Source organism: Trichomycterus rosablanca, chromosome 15 (assembly GCF_030014385.1).
Source record: "Trichomycterus rosablanca isolate fTriRos1 chromosome 15, fTriRos1.hap1, whole genome shotgun sequence".
Lineage (NCBI taxonomy): Eukaryota > Metazoa > Chordata > Actinopteri > Siluriformes > Trichomycteridae > Trichomycterus > Trichomycterus rosablanca.
Genome location: NC_086002.1, coordinates 33,363,789 through 33,377,420, shown reverse-complemented (window position 1 = coordinate 33,377,420; position 13,632 = coordinate 33,363,789). Strand labels below are relative to the sequence as shown.

General features: G+C 47.3%; 1 protein-coding gene across 2 annotated transcripts in view; it reads right to left on the bottom strand.

Moving 5' to 3' along the window:
• Window positions 1-13,204, bottom strand: part of dnm2b (dynamin 2b) — a 23,335-nt gene extending 10,131 nt beyond the window's left edge. The window contains exons 1-11 of one of the 2 annotated variants that reach the window (XM_063010640.1): window positions 12,748-13,204; window positions 10,187-10,260; window positions 9,956-10,105; window positions 8,839-8,923; window positions 8,628-8,746; window positions 8,442-8,540; window positions 8,189-8,349; window positions 4,483-4,625; window positions 4,215-4,350; window positions 3,178-3,245; window positions 2,879-3,017 (exon numbers count right to left, since the gene is read on the bottom strand). In XM_063010640.1, coding sequence (XP_062866710.1) covers window positions 2,879-3,017; window positions 3,178-3,245; window positions 4,215-4,350; window positions 4,483-4,625; window positions 8,189-8,349; window positions 8,442-8,540; window positions 8,628-8,746; window positions 8,839-8,923; window positions 9,956-10,105; window positions 10,187-10,260; window positions 12,748-12,908 — 1,335 coding nt within the window. In that variant the 5' untranslated portion in view covers window positions 12,909-13,204. Of the gene's footprint in view, window positions 1-28; window positions 168-2,878; window positions 3,018-3,177; window positions 3,246-4,214; window positions 4,351-4,482; window positions 4,626-8,188; window positions 8,350-8,441; window positions 8,541-8,627; window positions 8,747-8,838; window positions 8,924-9,955; window positions 10,106-10,186; window positions 10,261-12,747 lie in introns of both variants that reach the window. The other variant, XM_063010641.1, reaches the window with a different exon arrangement.
• Window positions 13,205-13,632: the final 428 nt, after the last annotated feature.

The window sequence follows — 13,632 nt, the reverse complement described above, 5'->3', positions numbered from 1 at the left end:
CACACACACTTCCCACCACACCCGTTACCTTCTCGGTACACTTGTGGCCGAGCGTGGACAGTTCGGACACCACCAGGTCCACACATTTCAGACACGGCTGCTTCAGTTGAACGATCTGCTTTTTCACTATGGCCTCGAACGCCAGGTCAGGGGTGAACAGTCCCGTCCTGTGGCACCGTAGGGTGTTCGGGAGAAGGGAGGGGCGAGGATAATTCGATAACGGGGAACGTGAGGGGTGGGGGGGTTCGGCCGGATGAAGGGAGGGAAGATAAATAAAATAAAACGTAAAATAAAAGAGATCGGATGTGAATAAAAATGGGAGAAGAGAGAAGAAGAAAGAAGTCGGGGTTATTTTCTTGATACAGACATCGTCTCAAATCTGACAAGCTCCTGGTTCCCCTCAGATCTCATCTGCATCACCTGAGGAACCAGAGGGGAGCTCTTATTTAGGGGCTTGGGACCTGCACTGAGAGAGAGCGCACTGACAAGTGCACCTCCCATTGGCTAGGCTGCCTGGCTACCCGCCCTTCGGACTGCTAAGATTCCACCCCTGGATTTCGGATGCCCGTCCTGACTCAACCCTCCTTATTGTATGCAGGCTTGGGACCTGCACTGAGAGAGAGCACTGACAAGTGGCCACCCCCTCTTCGGACTGCTAAGATTCGACCCCTGGGTTTCGGATGCCCTTCCTGACTCGATCCTCCTTATCCAAGCGTGTGACGTGCACTGAGAGAGAGCGCACTGACAAGTGGCCACCCCCACTACACTTCGGACTGCTAAGATTTGAACCCTGGATGTCGGATGCCCTTCCTGACTCAACCCTCCTTGTAGTATGCGGGCTTGGGACCTGCACTGAGAGAGAGCGCACTGACAAGTGCACCTCCTAATGGCTAGGCTGTCCGACCACCCTCCCCCCCCTTCGGACTGCTAAGATTCGACCCCTGGATGTCGGACACCCTTCCTGACTCACGCTTGGGACCTGCACTGAGAGAGAGCGCACTGACAAGTGCACCACCCAATGCCTACGCTGTTTGACCAATAGGCTGCTAGGATTTGACCCCTGGGTTCCGGCACTAGTGGACTGGCTTGTTTTACCGCTGAACCACTGGATTACCAGTCTTTACTCAAGACCTCCACTTGGTTCCTCTGTAATAAAAGGTAGGCGTGTGCCGGGGCAACATCTGGTGTCACCATGGTGTCCACAACCTAATATTGTAGTATATGGCAAGCTGGCGCACTGGCACATGCCTAGTGTGCAGGAGAACTGGTGGAATCCAGAAGCTTGTCTGTAACCGAGGCCAGCGACAGGAAGTAACACTGGCCTTCTCCACATGCTCCATCAGAGACCAGGGCAAGACCATGCTGAGGGCGAGGGGACGTTCTGCACAGCTTCGTAAAGGTTCAGGTGGAAATGGACTGAACGATGCATCGTCAACAGCGTCATCATCTTATCTCCTATGGAGAGTCCTGGGGAAAGGTTCTACTGACAGGACGACCTTAGCTCTTTAAAGATCTACTTGACCCTGAACCTTCAGGTCTTTGGAGTGACTGTCTTTGCTCTGTTTCCTCAGCTCTGCAGCTTCATTTGTTTGGGCCTCTCTCAGCTCCCTCACTCAAGCTCTTTGGAGCCGTCTACTTAACCCTTCCCTCTCCTTTGCTCTGTTCCCTTTGCTTTCTGGGGCCATCTGCCTGGTCCTGTCCTCAAAGCTCTCTGGGGCCATTTCTCTGGCCCAGTCCTCTTAGCTCTTTAGAGCCATCTTTCTGGTCCGGTCTTCTCAGCTCTTTGGAGCCATCGTCCTGGCCTTATCAGCCCATTGAAAGCATATTCCTGGCCTGGACTCATCGGGTCTTTGGAGCCATCCTCCTGGCCTGGGTTCCTCAGCTCTTTGGAGCCATCGTCCTGGCCTTATCAGCCCATTGAAAGCATATTCCTGGCCTGGGTTCCTCATCTCTTTGGACCATCTTCCTTGCTCTGGCCATTTACTTAGTCCTTCCATCTCCCCAGCCATAGCCCTGCCATCTGCCTGGTCCTGTCTTCAAAGCTCTCTAAGGCTATCTCTTGGACACAACTCACTCATCTTCCTGGCCTGGCCTTATCAACTCTTTGGAAGTGTCTTTCTGGCCTGGGTCACTCAGCTCTTTGGGGCCATCTTCCAGGCCTTATCAACTCTTTGGAAGCATATTCCTGGCCTGGGTTCTTCAGGTCTTTAAATCATCTTCCTGACCTGAACTTTTTAAGTCTTTAAAGCCTTCTGCCTGGTCCTGTCCTTAAAGCTCACTGAGGGCATCACTCAGTCCATTACTCTTGGCTCTTGGCCTAAACTCCTCAGCTCTTTGGAGGCATCTTTCTGGCCCAAGCTCCTCAGCTCTTTGGGCCATCTTCCTTGCCAAGGCTCCTCAGCTCTTCAGAGCGATCCTCCTGGCCCTGCCCACTGAACTTTCTTGACCCTGTTCCTGTAGTTCTCCAAGGCCATCCAGTTGGTAGTATACTCTAGGCTCTCTGAAGTCTTCTAGTTAGCACTACCCCCTAAACTCTTTAAAACTAGTTGGGTCCGGAACCATCTTCCTGGCCCTGTTATTGTAGAGCTATCGGTTTGACCCTTACCCTTCAGCTCTTCGTCATCTCCTTATCTCCACTCTCTTTGCCTGACTGCAGTTGCTTAGTCGCTACTGCCTCTTATCAACCTTCTGCCTATGCAGCCTCATCAAGCTTCTGAAGATATTTGGAGGCTTTTACCTCAACTGCCTACATATTTTGCGCCAAAGTGGCCCTCAACTGGGCATTTCTGTGGTGGAAATGTTAGAAACGGGAAGATAACCCTGCCGAAGCTGAGCAGACGGTCCCCTTCCACCCTTCCCATCAGGCTTCATGCGCTACCTTGGTGGAGCACTGCCTGACTGTGTTGATGAGCTCCTGGATGACCAGGTCGATGCATTTGAGACACGGCTCCTTCAGTTTAATGATCTGCTTTTTCACTATGGCCTCAAACGCCAGGTCAGGGGTGAACAAGCCCGTCCTGATCCACGCCACACACACACACACACACACACACGAACGTGAAATTCAGTTCTACAGGTGTATGTAAACTTCTGACATTATCTGTAAGTCTGGATGTGAGTGTGTGTGTGTGTGTGAGTGTGTGTGTGTGTGTGTGTGTGTTTGTGTGTGGTACTTGCCTTACACCGTGGATGTTTTTGATGGCGTAACTGATCTCTCTCCTCAACTCCTTCTCATCAAACTCCATCTAACACACACACACACACACACACACACACACACACACACACACACACAGAGCTGGCCAATCACACACTTCCATCCATTGTTGTTGTTGTGTTGGTTCTTGTTGTGTATTTGTTATAAATGTTGTGTTGCTGTAGTTGTGTTGTTGTTGTATTTGTGTAGTTGTGTTGTTATTGTGTTATTAATGTTGTTGTGTTGGTGTTATTGTGTAGTTATGTTATTGTAGTTATGTTGTAATAGTTGTTTTGTTGTGTTATTGTAGCACGTTGTCATTGATGTTGTGTTGCTGTAGTTGTGTTGTTATTGTATGTGTAGTTGTGTTGTGTAGTTATTATTTGTTATTGTTGTTGTGTAGTTGTGTCATAGATGTGTAGTTGTTATTGTTGTGTTGTAGTTGTGTGGTTGTTATAGATGTTGTGTTGATGTTTTATTGTTGTGTAGTGTTGTTGTAATTGTGTAGTTGTGTCATAGCTGTGTTGATGTTATTGTTGTGTTGTTATAGTTGTTGTGTTGATGTGTTATTGTTGTTGTTATTGTGTAGTAGTGTTGTTTAGTTATTATTGTGTAGCTGTGTTATAGTTGTGTAGTTGTTATTGTTGTTGTGTTGTAGTTGTGTTATTGAAGTTGCGTTGTGTTATTGTTGTTGTGATGCAGTTGTGTTGTAGTTGTTGTTGTGTTATTGTTGTGTTGTAGTTATGTTGTTTAGTTGTAATTGTGTAGTTGTGTTACTGTACGTAGTTGTGTTTGTTATTGTTGAGTTCTTGTTGTGTTGTAGTTGTGATATTGTGTTATTGTAGTTATGTTGTCATTATGTTGTAGTTGTGTTGTTGTATAGTTGTTGTTGTGTAATTGTTGTTGTTATGTAGTTGTTGTGTTATTGTTGTGTACTTGTGTAGTAGTTGTTGTGTTATTTTTGTTCTGTTGTGCAGTTTTTGTTGTGTAGTTGTTGTGTAATTGTTGTGGCGCTGACCTTCACCAGTTCGAAGGGGAAGCGCTCGTGGAAGATGCGGTTGATTCGAGCTCCTCCGGAGAGTTCCAGAGTTTCCACCTGATCTCCAGATCCCTCGATCCTCTTCTCAAAATCCAGAGCGAACTGCTGCACCATCCTACACACACACACACACACACACACACACACACACACACACACACACACACACACACAGGGGGAGTGTGAGAGCATTCTGAACACCACTGCTGGGATCTGTGACACACACTGTAGTGTAGGTGGAGCTCACAGCAGCAGAGCTTTGGTCTTGCGTGTGGGATCGTCGGGTTTGAAGTTCTTGTAGTCCTCCACCTCCTTCTCCATGGACAGGAGCTGACTCTGCAGCTTACTGCGCAGGCTGGGCAGCGTCTCTCGGATGTGATTGGTCAGTTGCTGCACAAACAAACAAACCACACACACGCTAATCAGTGTAAATGCTAACTGGCTAACTGAGCACCATGGGTCCTGGTCCCAGCACCAATGAGAAGGTTTGGAGAGACCTTGAGGACTCATCATCGAGGCAAACAGGAGGAACCCAAACCCAAACACTTGAGGGTCACCACTGTGGAACCTACGGCAGGTCTGGACCAGGAACCTCCTGAAGGCTAGATGAGCTGAGGAACCTTGAGGAACACCTCAGAATTGGAAGAGCGCCCACCAAAAGTATGAAAGGTTGAACCAAATATCTGAAATCCCAACCCTCCGTGCAAGGAGAACAAGAGCCTGGGACGTCTAAGGTATAAGCCAATCGTCAACAAGACAAAGAAGCGCCAAAGGAGTCTCTAAGGAGCACCAAAGTAGCGCCAAAGGAGCATCAACATAGCACCAAAGGAGAGTCAAAGGAGTGCCAAAGTAACGTCAAAGTAACGTCAAAGTAGTGCCAAAGGAGCGTCAAAGGAGTGCCAAAGGAGCGTCAAAGGAGCATCAACATAGCACCAAAGGAGAGTCAAAGGAGTGCCAAAGTAACGTCAAAGTAACGTCAAAGTAGTGCCAAAGGAGCGTCAAAGGAGTGCCAAAGTAGCGCCAAAGGAGCATCAACATAGCACCAAAGGAGAGTCAAAGGAGTGCCAAAGTAACGTCAAAGTAACGTCAAAGTAGTGCCAAAGGAGCGTCAAAGGAGTGCCAAAGGAGCGTCAAAGTAGTGCCAAAGGAGCGTCAAAGGAGTGCCAAAGGAGCGTCAAAGGAGTGCCAAAGGAGCGTCAAAGGAGTGCCAAAGGAGCGTCAAAGGAGTGCCAAAGTAGTGTCAAAGGAGCATCAACATAGCACCAAAGGAGTGTCAAAAGAGCACCAAAGGAGTGCCAAAGGAGCGTCAAAGGAGCGTCAAAAGGAGAGTCAAAGGAGGATCAAAGGAGCGACAAAGGAGTGCCAAAGGAGTGCCAAAGGAACGTCAAAGGAGCGCCAAAGGAGCGTCAAAGGAGGATCAAAGGAGCGCCAAAGGAGTGCCAAAGGAGCGTCAAAGGAGTGCCAAAGGAGCGTCAAAGGAGGATCAAAGGAGCGCCAAAGGAGCGTCAAAGGAGCGCCAAAGGAACGTCAAAGGACCGCCAAAGGAACGTCAAAGGAGCGTCAAAGGAGCGCCAAAGGAGCGTCAAAGGAGCGCCAAAGGAACGTCAAAGGAGGATCAAAGGAGCGCCAAAGGAGTGCCAAAGGAGCGTCAAAGGAGCGCCAAAGGAGCGTCAAAGGAGCGCCAAAGGAACGTCAAAGGAGCGCCAAAGGAGCGCCAAAGGAGCGTCAAAGGAGCGCCAAAGGAGCGCCAAAGGAGCGTCAAAGGAGCGCCAAAGGAGCGTCAAAGGAGTGCCAAAGGAGCGTCAAAGGAGCGCCAAAGGAGCGCCAAAGGAGCGTCAAAGGAGCGCCAAAGGAGCGCCAAAGGAGCGTCAAAGGAGCGCCAAAGGAGCGTCAAAGGAGCGCCAAAGGAGCGTCAAAGGAGCGCCAAAGGAACGTCAAAGGAGGATCAAAGGAGGATCAAAGGAGCGCCAAAGGAGTGCCAAAGGAGCGTCAAAGGAGAGTCAAAGGAGAGTCAAAGGAGCGTCAAAGGAGAGTCAAAGGAGCGCCAAAAGAGAGTCAAAGGAGAGTCAAAGGAGCGTCAAAGGAGAGTCAAAGGAGCGCCAAAGGAGAGTCAAAGGAGCGCCAAAGGAGAGTCAAAGGAGCGCCAAAAGAGAGTCAAAGGAGAGTCAAAGGAGCGTCAAAGGAGAGTCAAAGGAGCGCCAAAGGAGAGTCAAAGGAGCGCCAAAGTAGAGTCAAAGGAGAGTCAAAGGAGCGCCAAAGGAGAGTCAAAGGAGCGCCAAAGGAGTGTCAAAAGAGAGTCAAAGGAGCGTCAAAGGAGAGTCAAAGGAGCGTCAAAGGAGCGCCAAAGGAGAGTCAAAGGAGCGCCAAAAGAGAGTCAAAGGAGCGTCAAAGGAGAGTCAAAGGAGAGTCAAAGGAGCGTCAAAGGAGAGTCAAAGGAGCGCCAAAGGAGAGTCAAAGGAGCGTCAAAGGAGCGTCAAAGGAGAGTCAAAGGAGAGTCAAAGGAGCGTCAAAGGAGCGCCATAGGAGAGTCAAAGGAGCGCCAAAGGAGCGTCAAAGGAGCGTCAAAGGAGCGCCATAGGAGAGTCAAAGGAGCGCCAAAGGAGAGTCAAAGGAGCGCCAAAGGAGAGTCAAAGGAGCACCAAAAGAGAGTCAAAGGAGAGTCAAAGGAGCGTCAAAGGAGAGTCAAAGGAGCGCCAAAGGAGAGTCAAAGGAGAGTCAAAGGAGAGTCAAAGGAGCGCCAAAAGAGAGTCAAAGGAGAGTCAAAGGAGCGCCAAAGGAGCGTCAAAGGAGCGCCAAAGGAGCGTCAAAGGAGTGCCAAAGGAGCGTCAAAGGAGCGCCAAAGGAGCGCCAAAGGAGCGTCAAAGGAGCGCCAAAGGAGCGCCAAAGGAGCGTCAAAGGAGCGCCAAAGGAGCGTCAAAGGAGCGCCAAAGGAGCGTCAAAGGAGCGCCAAAGGAACGTCAAAGGAGGATCAAAGGAGGATCAAAGGAGCGCCAAAGGAGTGCCAAAGGAGCGCCAAAGGAGAGTCAAAGGAGAGTCAAAGGAGAGTCAAAGGAGCGTCAAAGGAGAGTCAAAGGAGCGCCAAAAGAGAGTCAAAGGAGAGTCAAAGGAGCGTCAAAGGAGAGTCAAAGGAGCGCCAAAGGAGAGTCAAAGGAGCGCCAAAGGAGAGTCAAAGGAGCGCCAAAAGAGAGTCAAAGGAGAGTCAAAGGAGCGTCAAAGGAGAGTCAAAGGAGCGCCAAAGGAGAGTCAAAGGAGCGCCAAAGTAGAGTCAAAGGAGAGTCAAAGGAGCGCCAAAGGAGAGTCAAAGGAGCGCCAAAGGAGTGTCAAAAGAGAGTCAAAGGAGCGTCAAAGGAGAGTCAAAGGAGCGTCAAAGGAGCGCCAAAGGAGAGTCAAAGGAGCGCCAAAAGAGAGTCAAAGGAGCGTCAAAGGAGAGTCAAAGGAGAGTCAAAGAAGCGTCAAAGGAGAGTCAAAGGAGAGTCAAAGGAGCGTCAAAGGAGAGTCAAAGGAGCGCCAAAGGAGAGTCAAAGGAGCGTCAAAGGAGCGTCAAAGGAGAGTCAAAGGAGAGTCAAAGGAGCGTCAAAGGAGCGCCATAGGAGAGTCAAAGGAGCGCCAAAGGAGCGTCAAAGGAGCGTCAAAGGAGCGCCATAGGAGAGTCAAAGGAGCGCCAAAGGAGAGTCAAAGGAGCGCCAAAGGAGAGTCAAAGGAGCACCAAAAGAGAGTCAAAGGAGAGTCAAAGGAGAGTCAAAGGAGCGCCAAAGGAGAGTCAAAGGAGAGTCAAAGGAGAGTCAAAGGAGCGCCAAAAGAGAGTCAAAGGAGAGTCAAAGGAGCGTCAAAGGAGAGTCAAAGGAGCGCCAAAGGAGAGTCAAAGGAGCGTCAAAGGAGAGTCAAAGGAGCGTCAAAGGAGAGTCAAAGGAGCGTCAAAGGAGAGTCAAAAGCATGCTGGCATGCTGGTGTACCTGGTTGAGCGTCTTCTGCAGGTAGGGCGTGCCCATCCTCTCTGCCATGTGCCTGTACGCCGGATGAGACAGGAAGAACTTCCTCTCGGCGGCCAGAGCGGCGCGGATGTCCTTCCTGCCGTCGATGTCCTTCTGACTGCGGTTCACCACGCCGATGTAACCTACACACACACACGGTTCAAAACAAGGCGTGGTCTACACATCTCTACTACAGGTGTGAGTGTGTGTGTGTGTGTTGGCGCAAGTCCTGGACCTCGACGTAGCGGCAGCAGCTTGTTCTCCAGGATGTCCCGGGCGTCGGTCCCCTCGTCCATCAGGTCCAGCTTGGTGATCACGCCGATGGTGCGCAGACCTGCACGGGGGACGTTCCAGGGTCAGTAAGCACTCACGCTACCACCGTATTTACCCCCCCACACACACAGGTTCGGCGGGCGTGTACCTTGAGGGTCCACCTCCTTGGCGACTTTGAGGGCGTCTGAGTTGGCGAGGTCGGTGTTAGCCGGAGTGACGGCAAGGATCAGGCAGCTCTCTTTAGTGATGAACTGCAGCAGCATGTCCCTACACACACACACACACACACACACTCACGGTCTTATTGAACGCCGGGTCCGGTACGCCCGACCGGCTCAGACCCGGAATTGATTGGTTACCTGATCTGGAACTCGATGTCCTGTGGCTGGTCGCCCACGGCAACCTTGGTCATGCCGGGAAGATCGATCAGAGTCAGGTTCAGCACTGGGAGACAAATACAGGCAGATCAAAGGTGCGTAGTCAGCGGCAACAGTATGTGGTGACTCTGCCTGTCGTCATGGATACCAGCTTACTCCCTTGGGTGAGGGACTCTGGACCAAGAATGGTTCTGGCATCAAGGGCGCCTGAGTGGGCGTGGATACACTGCTGTATGCTGAGTGGGTGTGGCTACACTGCTGAATGGGCGTGGCTATATTGCTGAATGGGCGTGGATGGATAGACTGCTGATAGACTACACTGTTGAATGGGTGTGGATGGATAAACTGCTGTAGGCTGAATGGGCGTGGCTACACTGCTGAATGGGCGTGGCTACACAGCTGTAGGCTGAATGGGCGTGGCTACACTGCTGAGTGGGCGTGGATGGATAGACCGCTGTATGCTGAGTGGGCGTGGCTACACTGCTGAGTGGGCGTGGATGGATAGACCGCTGTAGGCTGAATGGGCGTGGCTACACTGCTGTATGCTGGGTGGGCGTGGCTACACTGCTGAATGGGCGTGGCTACACTGCTGAATGGGTGTGGCTACATTGCTGTATGCTGAGTGGGCGTGGCTACACTGCTGAATGGGCGTGGATGGATAGACCGATGTAGGCTGAATGGGCGTGGCTACACTGCTGAGTGGGCGTGGCTACACTGCTGTATGCTGAGTGGGCGTGGCTACACTGCTGTATGCTGAGTGGGCGTGGCTACACTGCTGTATGCTGAGTAGGCGTGGCTACACTGCTGTATGCTGAGTAGGCGTGGCTACACTGCTGTATGCTGAGTGGGCGTGGCTACACTGCTGAATGGGCGTGGATGGATAGACCGCTGTAGGCTGAACGGGCATGGCTACACTGCTGAATGGGCATGGCTACACTGCTGAATGGGCGTGGCTACACTGCTGAGTGGGCGTGGCTACACTGCTGAGTAGGCATGGATGGATAGACCGATGTAGGCTGAATGGGTGTGGCTACACTGCTTAATGGGCGTGGCTACACTGCTGAGTGGGCGTGGCTACACTGCTGACAGTGTTGGTTACCGTTGGGTGAGTAGACCCTCAGGTTGATGGGAACCGGTGAGATCCCCTTATTGGATCCGGTGATCCGGTCGGTCTCGGCCTCGATCTCCAGTCGCACCTCGTCGAAGTCCACGAACTTGCGGCCCTTGCAGTGCAGGAACTCTGCGTACTCTGAGAGGGACGGGGGAGAAAGGCGGGGTCAGACACGGAGCGGTGAAACACCCTCCACCGCACCTCACAGCCCAGACGTACCTGCTTTACTGTTCAGCAGCTGGAGGACGAGCGGCCGGCGAGTGACGATACCGGACCCACGCGGGAGGAAATCCCTGAGGGGCGGAGAGAGAGAGAGAGAGAGAGAGAGAGAGAGTGAGAGAGGGAGAGAGAGGGAGAGAGAGAGAGGCGGTCAGTACGAGGACGAGACACCTGACCTCAGAGCTCAGAGCGCAGGTTCAGGTAGGTGTGTTAGAGACGCCCGCAGGTCTGAGGAACACCTTCACCACCTGACACGATCAGACACGTTCAAACCCGCTCGCCCGAGGACGCTTCACTCACGTCGGAGTCAAAAACACGCCGCTGTGTGTGTGTGTGGAATGTAGTACACAAGTATATAAGTATGCATTTTTAATAACAAGCATTGTACAGTATGCACTGTGTAGTATGCAAGTATGCATTTAAAATAAAACATGTAAGAGTGCAGTATTATACAGTATTGTACAGTATGTACTACATAGTATGTAAGTATGCACTGAAAATAAAATAAGTATGGACGTACGCATTAATTTATAGTATGCACTATGTAGTATGCAAGTATGCACTGAAAATAAAATAAGTATGGATGTATGCAGTATTGTACAGTAGTATGCACTGTGTAGTGTGGAAGTATGCATTAAAAATAATATAACTATGATAGTATGTAGCGCTGTATAGTATGCACTACATAGTATGTAAGTATGCATTAAAAAATAAGTATGAAAGTATGCAGTATTGTATAGTATGTACTATAAAGTATATAAGCATGCACACTAAATAAAATAAGTATGGAAGTATGCAGTATTGTATAGTATTGTATAGTATGCACTATGTAGAATATAAGTATGCATTTTAAATAAATAAGTATGGAAGTGTGCAGTATGCACTATGTAGTATGTAAGTATGGATGGATGATAGTATAAGTATGCAGTATGCACTATGTAGTATATAAGTATGGAAGTATGCAGTATGCACTATGTAGTATGTAAGTATGCATTTTAAATAAATAAGTATGGAAGTGTGCAGTATGCACTATGTAGTATGTAAGTATGGATGGATGATAGTATAAGTATGCAGTATCTAGTATGCACTATGTAGTATGTAAGTATGTATTTTAAATAAATAAGTATGGAAGTGTGCAGTATGCACTATGTAGTATGTAAGTATGGATGGATGATAGTATAAGTATGCAGTATCTAGTATGCACTATGTAGTATGTAAGTATGTATTTTAAATAAATAAGTATGGAAGTATGCAGTATGCACTATGTAGTATGTAAGTATGGATGGATGATAGTATAAGTATGCAGTATCTAGTATGCACTATGTAGTATGTAAGTATGTATTTTAAATAAATAAGTATGGAAGTATGCAGTATGCACTATGTAGTATGTAAGTATGGATGGATGATAGTATAAGTATGCAGTATCTAGTATGCACTATGTAGTATGTAAGTATGTATTTTAAATAAATAAGTATGGAAGTATGCAGTATGCACTATGTAGTATGTAAGTATGGATGGATGATAGTATAAGTATGCAGTATCTAGTATGCACTATGTAGTATGTAAGTATGTATTTTAAATAAATAAGTATGGAAGTGTGCAGTATGCACTATGTAGTATGTAAGTATGTATTTTAAATAAATAAGTATGGAAGTATGCAGTATGCACTATGTAGTATGTAAGTATGGATGGATGATAGTATAAGTATGCAGTATCTAGTATGCACTATGTAGTATGTAAGTATGTATTTTAAATAAATAAGTATGGAAGTATGCAGTATGCACTATGTAGTATGTAAGTATGGATGGATGATAGTATAAGTATGCAGTATCTAGTATGCACTATGTAGTATGTAAGTATGTATTTTAAATAAATAAGTATGGAAGTATGCAGTATGCACTATGTAGTATGTAAGTATGGATGGATGATAGTATAAGTATGCAGTATCTAGTATGCACTATGTAGTATGTAAGTATGTATTTTAAATAAATAAGTATGGAAGTATGCAGTATGCACTATGTAGTATGTAAGTATGGATGGATGATAGTATAAGTATGCAGTATCTAGTATGCACTATGTAGTATGTAAGTATGTATTTTAAATAAATAAGTATGGAAGTATGCAGTATGCACTATGTAGTATGTAAGTATGGATGGATGATAGTATAAGTATGCAGTATCTAGTATGCACTATGTAGTATGTAAGTATGTATTTTAAATAAATAAGTATGGAAGTATGCAGTATGCACTATGTAGTATATAAGTATGGAAGTGTGCAGTATGCACTATGTAGTATATAAGTATGGAAGTGTGCAGTATGCACTATGTAGTATATAAGTATGTATTTTAAATAAATAAGTATGGAAGTGTGCAGTATGCACTATGTAGTATGTAAGTATGGATGGATGATAGTATGCAGTATCTCTAGTATGCACTATGTAGTATGTAAGTATGTATTTTAAATAAAACAAGTACATAAGTATGCAGTACTGAATAGTATGCACTATATAGAATATACGTAAGTATGTATTTTAAATCTAATAGCTTTAGCATGATGCTAACCTGCCCACGAAGTTCTCCAGCACGGAGCTCTTTCCGGCGCTCTGGCCCCCGACCACCGCGATCTGGGGCAGCTCCACATTACAGCTCTGTCCGATAGAACTGAACGCGTCCTGGAGTTTATTAATTAAAGCGATTAAATCGTCCATTCCCCGGTTCCCCATCACTGATCTAATTACTACTGACCCTGACTAATAACGGTACAAACACTGGATACAGTCTAGAAACACTTCATCTACTGTAGTGATAAGTGCTGCTGCTGCTGCTTTATAAAGCTCTAATGGTAAATAAAATACACAGTAAATACACTTTTAATAACCGTAAAAACATCCAACTAAATGATCGGAATAACGGAAAATAAACCGAACCGACTCTTCCTATCCGGTCAGGAGACTCCACACATACAAACTCTCCTAACCCCGCCCTGTCGGGAAAACTCGCATTATGATTGGCCCATTCTCCTGCTCATCAAACTCATGCGTTTTCTGATTGGTGGATCCTGTTTGTATTTATTTCTGCAGTAAAACCAGAACCTTTGATCCATCATCATCATCATCATCTTGGGGAATGAGAATGGGTGCGTCTCAAATCGAAGTGCACATGTGGACTATGCTGACTTGTTCCCTACCTAGTGAAGTTCTATTTCCTCGCAGTTTTCTATTCACAAGGAAACCTGAGGCTGAAAATGACTTAATTAAATCTTAATAATTATTAAATAAATACTTTATTTGCCTCAATACTTATTAAAATGCATAAATAGCGAGCTTAAATGTTTATCTTAATTAAAATATATATAATTTATATATATATATAGATTTTATTCGCATTTTTTAATGTATTTACTTAATCATGATCGTTACAAGTGTCCGGTTCGGACTGCGGACAGGC